The sequence below is a fragment of the Labrus bergylta genome, chromosome 1, assembly GCF_963930695.1.
Source record: "Labrus bergylta chromosome 1, fLabBer1.1, whole genome shotgun sequence".
Lineage (NCBI taxonomy): Eukaryota > Metazoa > Chordata > Actinopteri > Labriformes > Labridae > Labrus > Labrus bergylta.
This window is the reverse complement of record NC_089195.1, coordinates 20,531,272-20,551,768: the sequence shown is the minus strand read 5'-3', so window position 1 is coordinate 20,551,768 and position 20,497 is coordinate 20,531,272. Positions and strand designations below refer to the sequence as shown.

General features: G+C 40.4%; 1 protein-coding gene across 3 annotated transcripts in view; it reads left to right on the top strand.

Moving 5' to 3' along the window:
- Positions 1–20,497, top strand: part of LOC109988283 (protein sidekick-1) — a 194,673-nt gene that overhangs the window by 91,527 nt on the left and 82,649 nt on the right. For all 3 annotated transcript variants that reach the window (XM_065956112.1, XM_020639724.3, XM_065956106.1), the window contains exon 5: positions 3,406–3,539. In XM_065956112.1, the coding sequence (XP_065812184.1) occupies positions 3,406–3,539 (134 nt within the window). The remainder of the gene's footprint in view (positions 1–3,405; positions 3,540–20,497) is intronic.

The following is a 20,497-nucleotide window of genomic DNA, read 5'->3' as shown; positions in this document are numbered from 1 at the left end:
AGGACACCCATGAGTGTTTATTAAATGATTCCCAAGGCCAGGCCATTAATGAAAGAGCAATTTGGCTTGGTGATTTGATTGAAACGAGCTATAGAGGGGGAGAAAGATGTGGGGAGGTAAGGAAGGACCGTCATGTGGAGTGAGAGGGACAGATCGTGAGATCGAGGAAAAGCTCGACGGAGAAAAATTCAAAGAAAATTGGACAAAACCACGAAAGAATTGCATAGATTGTAATCGGAAAGAGAATGGAAACATGGGCTTTGAAAGGGGCTGTTTTTATTACTTGAAAGGAGAAGGAGAAGGGAATAGGAAAAGGTTGATCACTGTATTTTAATTTTCTAACTCCCATGTGGATAAAATGCTCCCCCCCCCCACACACACGTTCATGAACAGTTTAACAATTGAGCTTGTCTTTAATTAAAATCCAGAACAATTTTGTCGAGGTTTAATTAAATGTAGAAGTAAAAGTGAGCAGAAAATTGCATGTTGAATTTATGTTAAAAATAAATCTCCTACATTGTTATCCAGTCTAAATGAAATACACATGTAAGCAGCTCATATGTGTGTCTATTTGAATGCCTGAGGGTTTGTCTTACTATACTGCATTTTTTGAATGAGATTGCTTAACCATCCTCCTGCTATTCAGAACAAATAGAGACATTTTATGATTTTTTACAAGAGAAACTCACACAACTTGAGGTCCTCTAATCTCTGTTGGCTGACTTGTAATTGGCAAACTTCATTTCTCTCGCTCTGTGTTAAGTTTTGATATGAAATTGTCGCTAAAGGGCTTTATGTGAACCAAGCAGAAGACCTTTAAATCTCAACATATTGGTATTTTAAAGGAAGTCTGTAAGCAAGCGCCAGTCTTTCACATGTAAATAGTCTTTAAAGTAGAATATGAAAATAAGAAAATAATCTACAAGAACCCCTTTGACTCAACATTCAGAAGTCATTCTCTCCTTTGATTTTAAATGTCAATAATTTTGCACCTCCCAGGCTCTCTCCTCCCTCAAACGTTATGGTCAAGCAGAGAGGTATGCCTTCACTGTCTATTGATCAACATATGTGATAAAGGAAGGCTGGTCAGTGCACTAAATTAGCTTGACGGTAATAAATTGCATTGTAGACTTTGATGAGGATGCAGAAACTATCTTCACTGTAAAATAGGTGAGAGAGCAGCAGAAAGATTTGGTAAAAGCCTCTCTTTCAAGCAGTGAGATACAGTTGAATGCACACACACACACACACACACACACACACACACACACACACACACACACACACACACACACACACACACACACACACACACACACACCGGAGTACATACCATGACACAAATATAGTTTCAGTGTTGGGGTTGAGGCTCCAGCTTTTGTGGATGTCCTCCTGGGAAATCACACTGAATAAAATCAGACCTGCAGAGTCCTGGCTGTGTGTGTGTGTGTGTGTGTGTGTGTGTGTGTGTGTGTGTGTGTGTGTGTGAGCGTGTGTCTGTAGGTGTGTCAAGCTGCCCCAACGTTTCCTCAAACCTCTTCCCTACTCAATCAATTTTTTGTTTAATCAGTAGTTCCTGTCTTCATGTATTACAGATACAGATAACTTTCTACCTGGTCTCTGGATTAACAGTACAGTTCAGTAAAGAACAATGAAGTTCTTAAGTGCAGAATCAAAGCGATCTCTGAGCGGTAAGGTCATACTGACAGATCACATTGATTGGGTTCAATTTGTTGATGGCATCATGCAGATTGTAAAGGTTTGGCTTACAGCCGGAATCTGAAGTGGGCATTAAAAGGATGGAATGATCTAATCAAACAGCTGTAGTGGGTTTAACTGCTGGGGTAAACTTTAATTTATTCTATTGCAGCATGTTGCAAAGACAGTCAATCCTTTTACAGTATGTGTTTGGATTTGGCTTCAAGGCAGTAACATTTGTGATCATAAGTCTGTATTGTTTGCAAAGTCGTTGGTACACATTTTTTTGTATTGATTCAAATCAGCTTAAGTGCTTTGTGTTCTTTAGTTTGCAGAATGGGCAAGTGTTAGACATCTCTCTCCTTTCTTTAAATGAGACTGCCAATAAAGCTGGTTTGAATTGCAATTTGACAGGAAGTCACTTATTTGCAAAGTCATAACAACCAAATAAAGACCAGCACTACTGAGTAGCAACAAGTCCTCTCCAGGCAAGTTTCATTAGTCTTAAGAATTCTTCTTAAAAAAAAAAAAAAACACTGAAAAACTAAATACACTCTGCTAGGCTGCAATCTTTTCAACTCTATATTACCAGTGCCTTCTCTCAGTAAGCAGTCAAAGAGTCATTACGTGCCAATAGCTATGTGAGTTAATATTGTTCTACAGTTTGTTTTGCAGTCATTTTAGATTTCAAATTACCTATTTATATTGCAACTGCGAACGCACCTACCGGGCCCAAGAAAACCATCTCCTATTTTTGTTTGTGAAAAAAAAAAATCCAGATGAAAACATTATCTGTAATTGGCAGTATTGAGTATCCTTTTTTTGTCTTCTACTTTCTTCATCAATGTAGCTTAAACTCACACAGTTTTATGTGTGTAGTATGTGTGTAGCTGCTCAGCTGGGACACAGGAACAGACAGACTTTCTGAAAATAAAAGAGTCTCACCTCCCTTTAATGGGCTTTTTTTTCTCCCTTTGGTCATATCGATTTTTATTTCAGTTTCAGATCAGATGTCGGGTTAGAATATTGGAGGATTTTTTTTTTGCAGAAATCCCAAGTAGCATCACTAAAAACATTAATCTGCACTTTCTGCCTTGTGGGGTCTGTTTCCATTCACACAGACTCTAACATCTGAAAAATACGAGGGCAACAAATGAATTTCTTCAACTCCTTGACTCACTGCTGCAATCCTCTCACACACCTCTTCCTCCAAAATCTATACCTGCTATTATGCTCCTCTTAAGCGCTACGGCAACTCAAACTCTGTTTGTAAGCAGTGTTTCTTAACTCTGTTTGCTCAAGTAAGATCAGCATAAGAGCTTTTGTGTTTTTGAGCTTGTGTGTTTTTGTATTCTGTTTGTATTGATTGATGCTGATATGTAGGTAAATGAGAAAGGATCAGTGTAAAGAAGAAAGAAGAAAACATGAATTGCCAAAAAGAATGAAAGAGACACAAAATGAGCCACAATCAATCTGAGACAGCAGGAGAGATTTATTTAAGCTCTCTGAATCCTCTTTTCATCCTGATGATTTTTTAAAATGTTTTCTTTCCCCACAAACTGAATTCCAAATGATCCATGTACCAAACACTCTCCTCTTGTTGGACTCGTAGTTTGAGGGGTGTCTGAGAAGAAGCAACATCTTTCCGTTTTTGTTATTGTGTTCCCTAATCCGTTGTTGTGGGTTTGTCTTGTTTATGCCCTGCAGAACAATCACCTTGGACAATCAGCTGGTCGTCCTGGCAACCACTGCAGCAGACGCAGGACGTTACCACGTGGAGGCGGTGAACGAGATGACTGGAGAGAATGTGACAAGTTCCGCCATCTACCTGAGCATCTCAGGTAAAAAAAAATAAAAAAAAAGTTCTGTCTAGATCTAAAACAGTTGAGCGAGGAGTCAGAATCAGTTGAATGTAAATGTAACACACGGCATCTAAATCGAAAAAATAGGCAGATTTTATGCATTTATCAAATATGAATGACAGTGGATTAGAAGACCTTCAGGCTCTTTAAGTGTTGCTGCATGCGCTTCATTTGATTTTATTTCACACTTTGAAAGCTTTGAGGGCGGTTGATTGAGCCCTTGTGTTCAATGAATGTGGTTTACTTAAATTAAAGTAAAACTCAAAGATTGAATTGAAGTATGCCCTTTTTCTTCAGCTGAAGAGGCAGAAGGCAGTTTGATTGGCAGTCTAATTACTGTTGGCAACTCGTAGATAAAACCTGAAAATGATGATGAACAGCAGAGGATGTGACATGTGGATTAAATATGTATCAGACACATCAGACAAACAGATGTAGCTGTCCAAATGTTTCACTCATTTTTGTTTGTAAGCTGTTTGATCCAAATACTGGAGATCCTGACTCCGATCCATTAAGCTGAGAGGCTTGAATTATTGATATGATGTGAATGAAAGTTTAATGGGTTAACAGGGCAAATTGACATCACACAGCTTGGTTGTTCTATCAGAGATGACTCATTACACAGATGGCTGTTGAACTTCATAATAACACCAGGGTTCCCAACACTGTATTGCAAGACTGGTGCCCTCCAGGCCTAAGTTTACATCCCATTATGCTACAGCATTAAAGACTTTTTTTAAATACTTTTTTTGATCTGTCTTTTTAACTGCAGTCACATTGAGTGGGCTTAGATGTAACCACATATATAGTGGTTGGAAGTCCCTGGAGACTGTTGGTCAAACATGAAGAAACTTAAGGAAACCTGCAGTTTCTGAGATCAGTGTTCTTAACCTCGTTGTGCATAGAATGATATTCAGCACTTACGACCTGGCAGCCCAGCAGCCCATTAATATATACTATATACACATTATATATATATATATATATACACACACACACACACACACACACACACACACACACACACACACACACACACATTTCATAAAAAACATTGTTTCCTTTGAGACAGTGTATAATCCCAGTTTAAACATTCTGGAAACATCCAAAACGTGGCCAGCTCTCTGGATAAACATTGTTAATCATGACTTGATCATTACCTATGCCAACAAACGCACTGAATAGTTTTGCATAAAATGTATGCATTTTTAAGGACGTTGTCATTCAAGTTTCCATAAAATCAAAACGCTTAGCAGATAGTGACAAATATGCCCTCCTTTTATTTTAAAAGTAACAGACTAAACTGTCACGCACATCTTGTCAAACCTTTGTCTTACCTTATGTGTTCTATCCTTTGTCATAGTTTTCACTTTATATATCACTTTATCGTTGTATTCATCCCTTACATTTTGTTTCTCCTTGGAGGCCAAAGTAAAGACTCCACTGTCTTACAGTCCCTCAGCTAAAGCGCTCACTGTGGTTAAATGAGAGGAGGAGGGATTGCTCTGTCCCTTGTGGCTATATAGACTTTTAATTAGATTCTCTTTACAGGGCTGTATCCTTTGGCATCCTTGGTACACACACACACACACACACACACACACACACACACACACACACACACACAATCACATAAATATACACACAGCACCTTGTTACTGCTGTCAGAGTGGAGAGCTCCCTTGGGCGTTTTTTTAGGGATTGTATGGGTATAGTTAGGTTTCACTGATCAGTCTTTCTTAGGCCATAAATGTGCCTGTGTGTGTGTGTGTGTGTGTGTGTGTGTGTGTGTGTGTGTGTGTGTGTGTGTGTGTGTGTGTGTGTGTTCATCTTTGTTTATGAGTGTGTATTTTCAACAATAAACATTTGTTTTTCTTTAAAGCAGCACATACAGTATATGATTCTCTTTTTATTTACATTGAGATCAGAGATAAATAGAGGAAAAGGGGTGAAAAAGCCCCAAAAAAATGGAAAGAGCAAATGTGGAAGAGGAAAGAAAGGAGAAAACAAACATTGAAGCATGAGGTCAAACTGTATTTCTTTCTCTCTAAATCAGTCCTCTATTTTAAACTTCGATCCGCCCTTTGGTCTGCTGGTTGGTTTTGCGAATTGAAAAGAATATATTACATGTGTGCCCTTCATATCTGCCAGGCTTAACCCTTACTACTAAAATGACACCCTGAAATGAAATAGGCTGGATTATGAATTTGCATTAAAAAGCAGGAAATGTGAAGAATAAAAGGAATCCATTTGTGCAAATGACATGATGTATAGTAATCCATACAGGTTAACAAACACAAAAGAACATGTGAATGGACTCATTGAAACTATGTTTTTTGTCAATCTCCATTCCACACCTCTTCTTTTTTCATCTTTTCCTTTCCTATCTGACTCCATCCTATTTTGCCTCCCTTTTTTTCCACTTTTATATTCCATTAAGCAGCCACTACAAGATCTAAAGACAGGTCCTCAAAGCTGTCAGTCAAATTTTCAATTCCCTAAATGTATTTTCTTTTTCAAAATGTCAACAGAAAGCCTTCAGCCTTAACCAGTTACAATTGTTGGACCTGCTTGTTTCTTTTTCTCGGCTTATCCTTGAGGCCTATTAGAGGCAAGGAAACTTGTGAAAAGACAGCTACATGACCTGCCCACTTGACAGATCAATTATCTGCATGTCTCGGACCGCTATCCAGTAAATGTGGGCGAGATGGCTGCAAATAAAAGGCACTAACCGCCGTCCATGGTCGAGATGGAACAGCCACAATTGATGGCGGCTCAACAGCTCAGTGAGAGGTCACACAAACTGTAATCACAGGTAGTACAGGCCGCCTCTTAAATAAACAGCTCCTTGAGCTTTTTACCACTTCAGTTAACTTAAAGTATTGCAGAAGATGTTTCAGTTCGTTATTACTGCAGACTGAACTTGACACAAGTGCAATTATACATTTTCACAGGGGGAAATGTACAACAAGGTGCTCAAATTATAAAGCAAACACAGCAAATTATGTCAACACAGCCCTTTTAGGGAGGGAAGGTCAGATTTAATGTGCAGTTACAGTACAAATGCTTGATTGTGTGTGTGTGTGTGTGTGTGTGTGTGTGTGTGTGTGTGTGTGTGTGTGTGTGTGTGTGTGTGTGACTTTAATGGCCTCAGAGTATTTCTTTTTAGTGACAGTAGATATGCATCCCAAGAACCTCCAATTAGTTAAGCTTTATGCATACCTGCTATCAGCTCTCCCCCTCTTTCTTCAATTAAATACACACTCACACCAAGACATTCACACACTCAGTCAAAGCAGTAGACAGTCTCCCCAGTCTTGCTGAGAAAAGTGTATGCATGTCCGTCAGTGTGCTTTTTTTCAGTTCACAGTCATTGAAGTCTTTGTGCATGACCTTAAAGAGCTATATACCAAAACAGAGTTCTCACTGTACACATATATGGACTCGGGGGAACACAGAGATTTAAAAAACACATGCAAAACATAGCAGAATCACTCAGCATATCTGGACTTTATGAATAAACCTGCACTTTACAGATTAAATAAAGGAGACGTTTACGATAAAGTGTTTACGATCCACTCATATTTAGCAACAGGAGAGGAGAGGAGAGGAGAGGAGAGGTGCAGAGAGGAGAGGAGAGGAGAGGAGCGGAGAGGAGAGCAGAGCAGAGCAGAGGAGAGGAGAGGAGAGGAGAGGAGAGGAGAGGAGAGGAGAGGCGAGGCCATGCAGGGTAAACAGAAGAACAGAACAGAAGTCAGAGCAAGAGATGAAAAGAAAAAGAGAGGATTGGATGGCTATATGTGTGATACAATGGTGTAATTACTGTAGCGCTTAAAATGCAATCTCAGCTTTGGGCTCAATAGCTGATCAGCTGCCTTTATCTTTTCTATAGAGCCTGTAATGTCAGGCTTGTTAATAATTGCTGAACTGCAAAAAGAGCTTAAGATATTAGAGCATACACAGCATCCCTGCCTATCAAGTGCTGACACTTTAAGAGAGTGCTCCAGCTGTTCAGCATTTTGCTTGCATAATGTTGCGAGACTTGTGAGACATGTTTTTATTATTTTTAAACATTGATGCACAAGAGGCTAAGATGCCCTGACTCCAAGACCCTAAACACAATAGAAAGTGTATTTTCTTTCTTACTGCCTTGTAAAGGCTCACATAATACAGCCATCCTCTTATGAAGTTATAGTCACCCAACTCAAGCTGAGATGAACTTGTGTGGCATCAGGCTGATTATTTCTCATTCCTAAGCTCCTGCTAGAGATTGTACATCTCTTTACTGGGTAGCATCTCAGATACCTGATATTGATGACTACAATCCGTGGAATTCCCTCTAAAAACGCGTACCTCAACAATTAGAGCATGGCAGCAATTAATGCAAACGTCTGGCAACAGATTCTTAAAATAAGTTCTCTTGAACACCACAAAGTTGGGAAAAAATTTGTTTGGAATTTTGCAGCTCAACATAGTTCTGCTCAGTAATGAATTTAGTTTTAAATGTAATTCTACTGAATAAAGAACAGAGGAAATATGAAGGCAGTAGTGTACACAGCAAGGCAGCTGAAGAGAGCACAAATACAGGGAATAACAATCACAAAGCAGAGGAGATGAGATGACACAAAGCAGAGGAGAGACTGTCAGAAAAGAGCTGAGGGAGGGTTTGGCATCAAGTGCATTAATGCATTGTAATATAACCGTTTATCCTTTATAACCTTAATCACTGTATTTGTGCGATGGGGAGGGAGTGGGAGTCTGAGTTTGATTACCTCGACCTGTTGGTTAGGGGAGAGTGTCTGAGTTTGATTACACCTCCTGTGGTAGACTCCCCTAGTGTCTGTCCTTTTACATCACTCCTTTTCTCAGGTTTACCCTCTTCTACCCCCCAGCAGCCATCAAGCAGGGCCTGTCAACCTGCGGCTCTAACAAGTGGCCAAGTGGTCGTCGAGCTGAAGAATAGACTTGTGTAGCGTATGACTCAGCTGACCTCAGGATAACCCACACAACACACACACACAAATATCTAACCATGTGCACACTGTATCGTTTAGAAAAGACGACAGGAAAATGAATATTGTTCATGAAAAATCAAAACTGTTTGTTTTATTCTCGCTTTGAAGTATTGCAGTGAAACTATGAAACCTGCTTGCAGACACATGTGTGCTGGCTGATAACGTGCATAGTTTTTTTTTTTTTTTGCACGCCTCTCTGTCCCTGTGTCATTTGTTGCTTTTTCTGATCTTCCCTCCCCTCCAGATGTTTCCTTTCCACATCACTGACTCTTAAATGAGAGACTGCAGTGGATCCCTTTCTGCATGTGTGTGTGTGTGTGTGTGTGTGTTTTGTGTGTGTGTGTGTGTGTTTGTCTAAACATCCTAGTTCCTGTGTGTTTTTGCTCCAGGTCCCTTCCCAGTTGTTCTGTGGCGCGTCTAATTGGAGGTATCTTAGTGTCCCAGGAGAGATTGACTTTGCTATTATTTTGGTATGGTGGAACCTGTGTGGCATGTGTGTGTTTGCACACATTTCTTTGTGCCAGACGGTAGTATTGTTGCAGCCCCTTGTCTAAAAGCCTAAAGATTTCAAAGAATCCCTGGTAGCAGTCAGGTTGTTACCAGGGCTGCATCATGACATCCAGATTTCTTCTGCATTTTGCTGCATCATGCCTCGATTGGCTGGAAGGAACTCCATAGAAACCTCTCTAACCAACATGGCAACATAACGATCTGTGCCACAATCTGCTTCAGCGTGCTCTGCCTGTGTAGACAATCTGCTGCCTCGACAGTGAGTAAGGGAATCTGTCTCAGGAGATTTTAGTAAAACCATAGAGATCATATCTCCAGCAGACATGAGGAATAATGGTTTTCCCTCAGACTTTTTGCCTGGTGACCCTGAAAGACAAAACCAGAGCCAAATTGGCTGCAGTATAGCAACTTGCCGCCCTCCTAATGCAAGCACAGGTGTAGGCACTGAACAGTGATACTAAATCTTTTCTCTACCACTCTGCCTCTCAAATGACTGCATCTAATTAACAACCGGCTGAATGTGTGGCTGTTGTTTGGGAGCAGCTGTCAATATTTTTCATTTAACAGCTAGATAAAAAAAAAAGCTCACAGATTTCACAGTTCTAGTCAGATGTTGTTAAACTTTCCTCCTTTTAGCAAGCCGGGCCACAGCCTGCATGTAATGTCTTTCTTTGCGAGTGCTAAACTGCGATAAACGCTGCAGATCTCAGAACAAAAGTACATACATACATACTGTATATATATATATATATATATATATATATATATATGACTATGTGAAGATAGCTTATTGTTATTATAATGTTTTCATTTCCAAAGTTGTGTGTGTTGAAAGTTGACTAATTACATTACACTCAAAGAAACAGAAGGGAGAGACACACAGGTCTCAACAAATTACAAGTAGGCCTCTTGCTGCACCTATTGGTGACGACTTCATTAGTACTTGTGGGTGACACGCTGGAGCTGATTGATTTTTTCTCACAGAGGAGAGAGCTACTTTAATTGTCTCTGCATTTTATTCCCCAGGATGGAACTGAAACTCTTAAAACTTTTGGACCAATTGGTAACACTTTTTGGATTATCTTGTTGTTGTTGATTGCCATATAAGTGGATCAGCAGACAGACAAAGCGTCCACATGTTTCTTTGAATTATTATTAACTAAACTATGTCAAGGATAGGGGGAAGGTGGGTCGCTTGCTTTTCTCTTTGTGACATCTTTGTAAAATCAGTATCCTTTGAGTTTTTTTATTTGCAATACATAGGCTGAAGATGCAAACAATGCTGTATTCTTCATATAGTTTACATACCTCACTCTGTACGTTATTCTTCAGCTGCGCAGAAGAGTTTCAAAGCAATGAAACGTCCAGTTATTTTTGATGCTTTCAGCTTTTTACAGCAGCTTTGCTAAAAAACTGTTTCAACAGATTGTTTTTGAAAACTGATTTTGAAGACAAGAGCACCACATGGGTTTGAGACACTGCAGTGTGTTCAGTACTTCCAAAATAACTTACAAGTTTCTGCACTCCAGCTCTCATTTTGGTGACCATCTGTGACTCTACAGTAGTTTCGCTGCTTTGGTTGTTTAACGAACAGAAACAAGGGAAGGTGTGCGGTTTTGTCAGTTGTTCCTTGACTAGAAGGGATTAAAAGCCTGATCAGTCTTTTTTTCCCCCAATCTTAAAAGTCACACATTTTTAAACACATGATGTAAAGAAACTATTATGATCCTCTTGAAGTAGAGATTGTGTAAGAGGCTTATATTGAATCCATCCACAGACAAGTTATGCAGATAATCATCCAGAAGGTCACTTAACAGAATCCCTGATGCATTTAATTGCGTGCTCACCTTGAAGGATAAGTTATATTACTATTTTGCAGTTTTGTAGTATTTTTTAAATTATCTGCAGCCTCATGCCTACAAGGCTAAGAAAGGTCTGACCTTGCAATTATGCTTTTTCGTATCCAGTCTTAATATTTAAAGTCTACAGATGTGGAACATACAAACACACACGATCATACAAAGAGCCCCTAATACTCAGTGTTTTTTCCTAAACAGGCTTGGCTAATGAATCAGTGCTTTGATTAATTCTTGCTACAACTGCTTGTGTCTGGGATGATTATATTCAATATTTTAGTTGCAGAGAGATCAGTCGTCTCTGTTGATTCATGTCTCCCGTCTCTATCTATTTCTTCTGTCTCTTCTCTCTTTTGTGTCTATCTCTGGTCCTTGCTCTCTTTCTCGCTCAGTGTAATGAGGCTCTTCCGTGGTTCTGTAATTAAAACCCCCAGTGTGCTGATAGAGAGAGAGACGCAGTGACAGGAGGATGGACAGGAAGCTGACTTCATGGCCTGTGTCACTATTACAAGCCAACTGTGTGTCCCTGCGTGTGCATGCTCTGCTTGTTCCACCTAGTTATGGATGTAATTGCAGGCGTGTTTACAATGTGATGAAATGGATTAAGACAGATACCCGTGTATCCTGATTTGACAGATGACTTTTTCCCCTGTACTGACACCCACTCTAAACAGTCTGCAAATATTCTTCCATTCACAAGTTAAAAAGTCAATGGACAACAAAGGCAACGAAAGAGAAGCCAGTCAGAAAGGTGTCCTGTGAGAGAGAAGAGACTAAAAGTCACAGACGCTGGATGAAACAAGTGTTGAAGAATTAATGAACTAACAGACGCAGAGGAGCTAAAAAGGCCAGAGAACAGAAGCTGGAGAAGCTCCCGAAGTTTTTATGTTACAAAGGATAATGTCAACATTGTTAACTACAAGCTGCCACCTGTATTCAAGCCTCAGGGGGTTAATGCATTGCTGTCAAAGCTTCACACGTACAAAGAGTCCACGGGTTGTGCGATATCAATATCATCATCAAAATCATTTCCTGAATATTACCTGCTGTGTTCACACACGGGCTCACACCACATTTTTTAAGGACATTTCACCAGACGGCTGGCAGGACAGAGTGAGACAAATAATCAACAGTTATCTCGTCATGCTCATAACACATGGACCTGGTAAAACCTGTGAAAACCATTTAAAAAAAAAAAAAAGATTATCCTATTAAAATTGAGTGTCCTTCCAGGGCTTTACAACAGATAAGACTTGAGCTGAAATATCCAATTCAGCCCGTCTGTAAGGCTGAATGTATCATCATAACCACTTCCAAATTGAGATCATTGTTGAGCATTGAGGAATTGTGCTTGTTTTTTTTGTAACAGCCCATAGTTATTTCAGCTTGGCCAACAGATGATTGAATGTTGATACTTCAGATCAAATCTATAAATGTGAAACCTGCCAACAGCATCCATTTAATTAGGGCCATTATGGTTACCTGATTTAATAGTGGTGAATCTTATATGATATGATTTTAGATGATCATTGCTACGATGGTGCACTCTGTGTTTTTGTGTCTGCATCAAGTATGTCTTGCAGCAAGAAGGGAATGAAGCAGACAGAATAATTAGTATGCAGAACAGCCTTGCTATTATATAGCATATAGGCTGAAAAATAGTTGATGTACCATCAATGCTGACTTATCCACACATCTACATATGAATACTTGGGAAAGGATACCATCTCATCTGCCTTAAGGAGATCAAATGCACCAGCACACACGGGGAAAAACAACAGAACACTGGATGAGGTGTCAAGTGTGCAGATAAGTAGCGTGGTGCTTAGGGTTTTAATGATCCTGCCAATCACACAGATGTCCCTTTTCACCACCCGCTACACACCCTGCAAACCAAGACTGTGTGAGTGAATCACTGAGTAAGTGTGCATCAACATTTGTATTCAGAATAGGAGCTTTTTCTCTCCCAGCTGAGGCCTCATGCTTCATGCGTAGTTCATGGCAACAGACATATTACAGTCTTCCCACTGTGTTCAGAAGTGCTGCTTTATTTTGATAGTTATCACTGTGTGAATATGCACAAGGCTTTCAGACTCCAAACTGAGCAACACAACGGGATACACAGTTCATATGCCAGCTTGTATCAGCACATACTGGATATACTCAGGCTTTTATAAACAGCTTTCAGAGTATCCCGAATATAAATGAAATATTAGTGTGCATGTGAACACACAGATTGGCTCTGCATGTTCGTGCTCCCTGCTGGCTGTAACAGGTTATTGGAGGAGCCAGTCAGTCAGCAGATGTTAATTTGAAGCAATAGAAGTGGAAGAGAAAAGAAGAGATTGAAAAGGGGGAAGAGCTGGTGAATGATGAGACAGGGTGGCAGAGAAGAGATTGGATTTACGGAACAGAAGAAAGGTAAAAGATGAGTAAATAGGAGGAAAGATGATGTGGTCCTGAAGAAGGGGAAATGTGTTCAATGAAAGAGGTAAGGAGGTGAACAGAGAGTTGCTTGTCTCAATGGTTTGCTTGATTTGTCATGTGTGTGTGAAAGGTAATATGTTTAAAATTTTCTGTCAAAACTGAGAAACTGTTTAATTTTTTTGGTGGCTCTGGAAGTAGAAGTAGTTTAACCCAAACTTACATATTTGACAACCTCCAATATTAACGTATTTCCAAACGATACAATCATTTCATTTGAATCATATAAACATGGGTTAGGTGTGACCAGCTGCTCTTTTTTTCTTCAGCAGAGGGCATTCTCAATTTTCCCTGACCCTCCGGTTTATTGCCCCAATGCCCTCGGTGAGAAAATTGAGGTCTCTTTTTTCTGTTGGCTCTAGTTAGGAAACTAATAAATCATGTGTAACAGCAGGACATCACACCAAGCCGCAATAGAATTATGTTTTTTAGACATTGTGGATGGAAGAGTTCTGGATCATAGTGAGGCAGACTGAAATCCAATTCAAGTTCTTATCTCTGAGAACTAATTACTTGTTAGTTGTCATTTATACTTATACGTATGATTTTCTATATTTGAAGACTTGGAATAAAGACCATTTTCCATATGAGTTTACAAAAAACAGAGAATATATCAGTTTTGCAATTTTTTAAGACACTTTATACAGTGAATGTATCACAATAGACTCAATCCTCATCTTAATGTGACCATTCGTTGTTCCTTGACATGAATCGACAGAGTGATCAGGCTTTATTGGAACTATTTTGTCCAAGCTGATAACAGTGACTATGTAATGTATGACATAATAAGTAAAACATTTCAACTTTAATTGCATCTTTTTTTAAAAGCTGCTGCAAAATCTCTCATTTTATGCAACAACAATCAAGGAAACAGCCCGTAATATCCTGTTAGGAATGATACATAAAAACAATCTGTTCATTCTTGACCATCAGTGGTTAACATATCAAATAAAAAAATCGGACTCTATTTTTTTCAACCTGTTGAACAAGCTATTTGTATAACGACAAATCGTTAAAAAAAAGACATCTCAAGACAATTAAAATAAAAAGAGCAGGCCTAGACCTTAGTCTTTGTTATATTATTTACAGAGACTCAACACTGATCAAGAGTGAGTAAAGCACTTGGCAACAGTAAGCAAGCAAGGAATAACTTCTTCCTTCTTCTGACTCATGTTGGTTGAACTGCCTTCCGCTGGCTGTGTTGGACTTTTCAGAGGTTTTAGCCGTATGTTATGATTCTCATCAGCAGATGGTGGTTTGCTCAGGTGTCATGGGTCCAAAATGAACTGTCAACCTTCATTTTCAAGCCAAAAGAAACAAGAGCAGGTGAAGCTAACATGAAATGTAGAAATGTATAAAGCCAGTACTGTTTCACAGCTTCACACCAATAATCACACACATTCACATAAACAAACACTCTTATCACAGTTATTCTTCAGCCCACATTCATTAGCTCCTGAACTGACACCATGGTTCCTGAAAGACTGAGTGGGCGGTGTTATTTACTGCACAGTCTTCATTAGTTAAAGCCTCGCTAGAATACAGCCCCGTTGCACACCCATTTACAAATTCACTCACACTGCCTTACACAAGAGTTTGTGTGTGTTTGTCCTCTTGTCCCCTGTGCTATCAGTGAGGATGTTAGGCAAAGTTTTTTATCAGGGTTTCAGGGGTGAACAAAGTACTCGCAAAGAATTAGTGAAAGCAGGAGAGATAACATTAACAAAGGAGAGGGAGGGTGAGGACAGAGAGTGATCTGCAAGTGCAAAATTGGTTAGGCTTTGAGGAGGGAAGGGATGGATATGTGGAAAGAGAGGCAGGATGTAAAAAGCTGAGGATTGAGAGGGGATGCTGAAACAGGAATACATCAACAGGGCCTTTAATCCAAAAATAGTTTCCGCCCTTCTCCTCCTTCCTCCTCATTCCCTACTTACCTCCCTGACACTCACTCCTCCCCCCTGTCTGTTTTTTTTTTTTTTGGCGTGATTGAAGAAAAGAGGAGATGTGTGAAGCCTTCACATGCCCTACTACACACACACACACACACACACACACACACACACACACACACACACACACACACACACACACACACACACACACACACACACACACACACACACACACACACACACACACACACACACACACACACATATTGTGATCCACAGCACAGACAGACTGATGATGTCCATTACCAGGCCATGCTGTCCGGAGCCAGGCGGAACAGCTGCAGCCAGATCTCACTGATCTATCACTGTTTTAATGAATCTGTTATAGCCAGGCCTGAGCAATCGATCTCTGAGCCACTTCATCAATTAAGCCATTAATCAGACACAAACCCCAACGGTTGTTGCCCCAATGAGTGATCGCTTTATATACACGTATACAAAGATGTAAAGACGTGGCATACTCATTCAATCTGAGTGAGCCCACATGGAGATGAAGATTTTTTTGTCAGAATAAGGGGCTACCTTTTTTTTTGCTGTGGCAAAGAAACCGATAAATAAATTAGCATGCAGGTTAATTAAATGTGGTTTTGCAAGTAATTAGTAAACTTTCAATTTAAAAGATACCTGAATACGATGAGTCTCACATTCATATAAACAGAAAATATTTGCTGGTGATATGCTGCAGAACGCTTTGGGGGGTAATCACAAAATGATATAGATTTTCTATATCATAAATGAGGCAGGGATTTGTTGAAATTGACGGGTCGGCTGTGGCTCAGTGGTAGAGTCGGCCAGCTCTCAACCAGATGGTTGGGGATTGAATCTACAGCTCCTATAGTCGCATGTCGAAGGCTCCTTGGGCAAGACACTGAACCCCAAAGTGGCATGTGAATGATGGTGAATGGGATAGTACCGATGAGTATTGGACAGCCTCTGTCATCAGTGTGTGGATGGTTTAAAGTGACATGTAGTGTAAAAGTACTTTTAGTGGTCAGAAGACCATGAAAACACTATTTAGTACAACTCCATTTACAATTTACTGTTTTGGAGCTTTTGGACAGTTGGTCTGACAAAACAAGCAATATTAGTGGTTGTCCTGGGAACTGAGACATTTTAATCTACATTTAATAGACGTAATGGCAAGGCCTCACACTTTCATTGTCGGTCCAATTTGTTGGCCTGACTTTGTTTCAGTAGCATCTCTACCATATTTGTGTGTTAAGTATCTGGATTCAGCATTGATGTTGATACAGCCCTAAAGAATACACGGTGATAATGTGGTGAAAGTCTTGCATGTTTTTGTTTTTTTTTCAAAGGAGTTTCCCAGAGGGGATCAATAAATTCTTAATACAGTATCACTATTTTTACTCCGTTCTGAAGACTGAGCATGTGAGAGAGAATGTCTAAACCTTTAAGGAAGTGCCTGAAGAAATGTCAGGGCATGTTGCCCTCCACTGATCTGACACATTCCTCCATGCCTCATCCCTCCACTCGCTCGTGTGTAGTAAAAGTGGGACTGTTTCTGTTGCAGACGTTGCACAGGAAGCAGTGCACGCTTTGCTAGATTAATACTTGTTTCTAAAGAAGGCACTTAGGGCACACTCAAGCTAAGCATCCGTACCGTCCCTAAGCACGCCTCACTCCTAAAGTCCAGTTTGTTTGACTAGTGTGAGAGCTCCGATCCGTGCTCAAGCACTGTGCACCTCCTTGGCCCTGGCACGCTTGGAAGAGGTGTGCTTCGGCACGGAACAGTTCATGCATGAGAACAAACACAGGTATACAATGTGGACCGCCTTCATTATTGAGAAATCATGGAGTGTTATTGCAATATCTAACAAAAATGACTCAAAATAAGCCACAGTCAGTAAATTAGAAGTTATGTTCTCTGTTTTTCTCAGATGTTCCCCCCCCCCCCCCCCCCCCGAGTCTGTCTTTCTTGTATACTATGCATGCTTCATAACTAGTAAAGCCTTCATGTGTTGTTTTATGACCTTATGTGCAAGAAGTGACCGTGCCCAAGCCCGGTTTGTCCTGGAGCAGTGTGAGTGTACTGCAGGCCAGCGAGGGCCCGCAGGCCAGCGGGGAAATGGGGAGGGGGGGGGGGGCAATCGTGCTTAAGCGAGGCAACCTTGCCTAGTGTGAGTGCGCCCCAAAAATTTCACAACAACTTCTTTGTATATGAGCCTTATGTTCTTACACTCAGGGTCTCCGACACAGATCTTCCACTCTGTGGGACAGAAAGAAGCAATAGTAGGTAGAGGGATTAAACCAAGTATTTAGAGACAGTGAAAAAAGAGTGTGAAATAAAGGATGACTCTGCAGCAGTCTGGATAAAGAACAGAGTTACAGCGTGAGTTAATAATGATGCATCTCCTCTTTCTAGTCCTCCTGGTTCTTTCTATGTCTGGTGTTTTACCCAGAGGTTATGGGCATACAGCTGCCCCCACATCAGTGTCTTTTGAAGCCCCACCTTTCCCCTGTCTACCCAAGTCTTTCATCCCTCATTTCTTCTCTCTTGCCTTTTAATATTTCTCCCACAGGATCAGAGGCTTCATATTTCTTCTCTCGTTCTCCTCTGTCAGAGCTACAACTTGCACATGCAGCACTTTCCTTTTGTATTGGAAATTACACATTTTTGTTCTTGCCATCGTTAGGCTCACAGTCTGAATTTAACATCTTCATCTGTTTTTCCATTTTTCATGACATGCCACTCTTTTTTTTAACATCTCCCTTGTTCTTCTACTGTTACTTGCAAAGGCCGGATGTTTGTTTATCATTTCAGTGGAACATTTATATTTATCTTTTAACTCGTGTCCTCCTTTATTTGACTTCTAATGTGACAGGATTTGAAAAAAAAACAATTGGTGAGTCATTTCAAGTGCAAATTGTAGTGCAGATTCTTTTTTGGATAGTAATAAAACCTCACTTCTAACGATGAAAGTGCAAATCATGTGAGCATGGAAGAGAAATAAGCCAACTTTTTTTTCTCTCTCAGACAGGGAGCAGAGGGAGAGAGAATGTCAAAGGTCTGTGACATTTGGGAGATTCTATGCCAGGATGATTGACATCAACTTTTACCTGCATGTGTACTCAAGACTGGTTTGAAACACTAGCTGTGTGTTTGTGTGTGTGTGTGTGTGTGTGTGTGTGTGTGTGTGTGTGTGTGTGTGTGTGTGTGTGTGTGTGTGTGTGTGTGTGTGTGTGTGTGTGTGTGTGTGTGTGTGTGTGTGTGTGTGTGTGTGTGTGTGTGTGTGTGTGTGTGTTTGTGTGTGTGTGTGTGTGTGTGTGTGTGTGTGTGTGTGTGTGTGTTTGGAGGGTGAGGAGGTATGATTGACATGGTAAATTGGAAAGGTCAACTGGTGCAAGTGTTTTGGTGCAGACAGGCAGACAGCAGGAAGATGTAACCTTCCCAGAGTCTCCATGTATGATGGGAAGGAGAGTCTGAAAAGACAGGACTTAGCCATACAGAGAAGTGAAGAATATAGGGAGTGTGATATTAAATGTACACCTGCACCCTGCTGTTTAAATTCTGTTTATGAATGATACATAAGCTCAGCTCAGTTCATAATACAAAGTGAGACACTGGTATAATAGAGAGGAAGAGTATAGTCAACCTTTTTTTTTTTTCATCAGAGTTCCGCAGACTTTTCTCTGAAGTCAGAGGTCAATACTCAAACCACATTATTTTGCAGGACACAACTCAGTATGTGTGAGTGTGTGTGTGTGAATCGGTGTCCTTATATTTGTCTTTGCAAATGTGTCAGATGTGGAGCTAGGAGTGAAACATTTGTGCAGCTTTATGAATTTCAAAAAGGTGTGTTCACCATGTGGTATTCAGAACCAAAAAAAGAACACAGTCTGGAAAAGTGAAAGCTTGAAGGCTAAATTGAAATTGTTAGGGTTTTTAGGTTTAACTCTGGTTTCAGAACAGCTAAGAGAGGGAAAGAAGAGACCCGAACCTGTCGCTAAAAAAGAGCTCTTTTAGGCTCAATGGAAAATGTGACAGTGGTTGCAGATGTGGGTTGGATGGGGCAGGGAGAGAGATTGTCACCATGGGCAAAGGGGTGTCTGGTTGTGTGTAGATGGAAGGATTGCCCTGCAGGGGATGTTTATTAGATGAGAGGATGGAAGGACGGGTGAGTAATAGGGGTTCGGGGGCTGTTGCAGTAAATAGGTGACCCACTGCTGGAGACCAAAGGGTGAGCACCTGCACAAGTCTCAGCTTGTAACACACTGAGGACATAACAAAACAGCCTTTTCACTTACACAAAGACAGGCCCAGCATGTATGAATTTTTGTATTGAACAGCAGACACAATGCACAGAGACCATACTTAATCCCAAACACATAAACACACACACAACACAAACAAACACACACACACACACACACAGAGGACATGGTGACCTGCTTGTTCGTAGGTCCTTCAGGCAGCTGAATACACAATACTGAATTCATGAATACAAATCATACTCCAGCCTGAGACACTCAGGGACACACTCGTATTTTTACATCACCTCTGACTGTACTTTAAACACATTACATTAACATCAGCTGTGATACTGAGTCGTGGCCTGTTTGATATAAATTCAGTGTTATTCAGCGTGATCAGAAAAGCATCATTGACCCGCACTACAGTAGTTAAATGTGCTGTGGAATGCAAATCAATAACCAAATTGATTAAGACAACGAACGCTCCAAGGCACCGATTAGGGTTAAAAAAAACAAAAAACAACGGAAGTGAAAGTTTGCGGAAAATGTGTTCAGTGATGTCAGCTCTGGGCACGTCAGATGCTTTGAACACACACACACACACACACACACACACACACACTCATGCTCTCTGTTGTCCCAGGATGTCCCCATTGTTTCTCTGCTCCCATTTGAAACTGAAGATGACTCACTATGACACATCATTTGAATACACACATTGAGTTGTTTGCCCCCCGGACCAGAGCATGTGTGTTTCTGATTGTTTGCTAGCAGCAATTCGTGATTTTTTGTGTGTATATGTGTGTGTGTTCTGACCTGCTTTTAGATATATATATTTTTTTTTTATAAAAGGAAAGACTTCCAATTTCTGCTCAAACAACAAAGACAGTGTTCTACTTTTCCTCTGT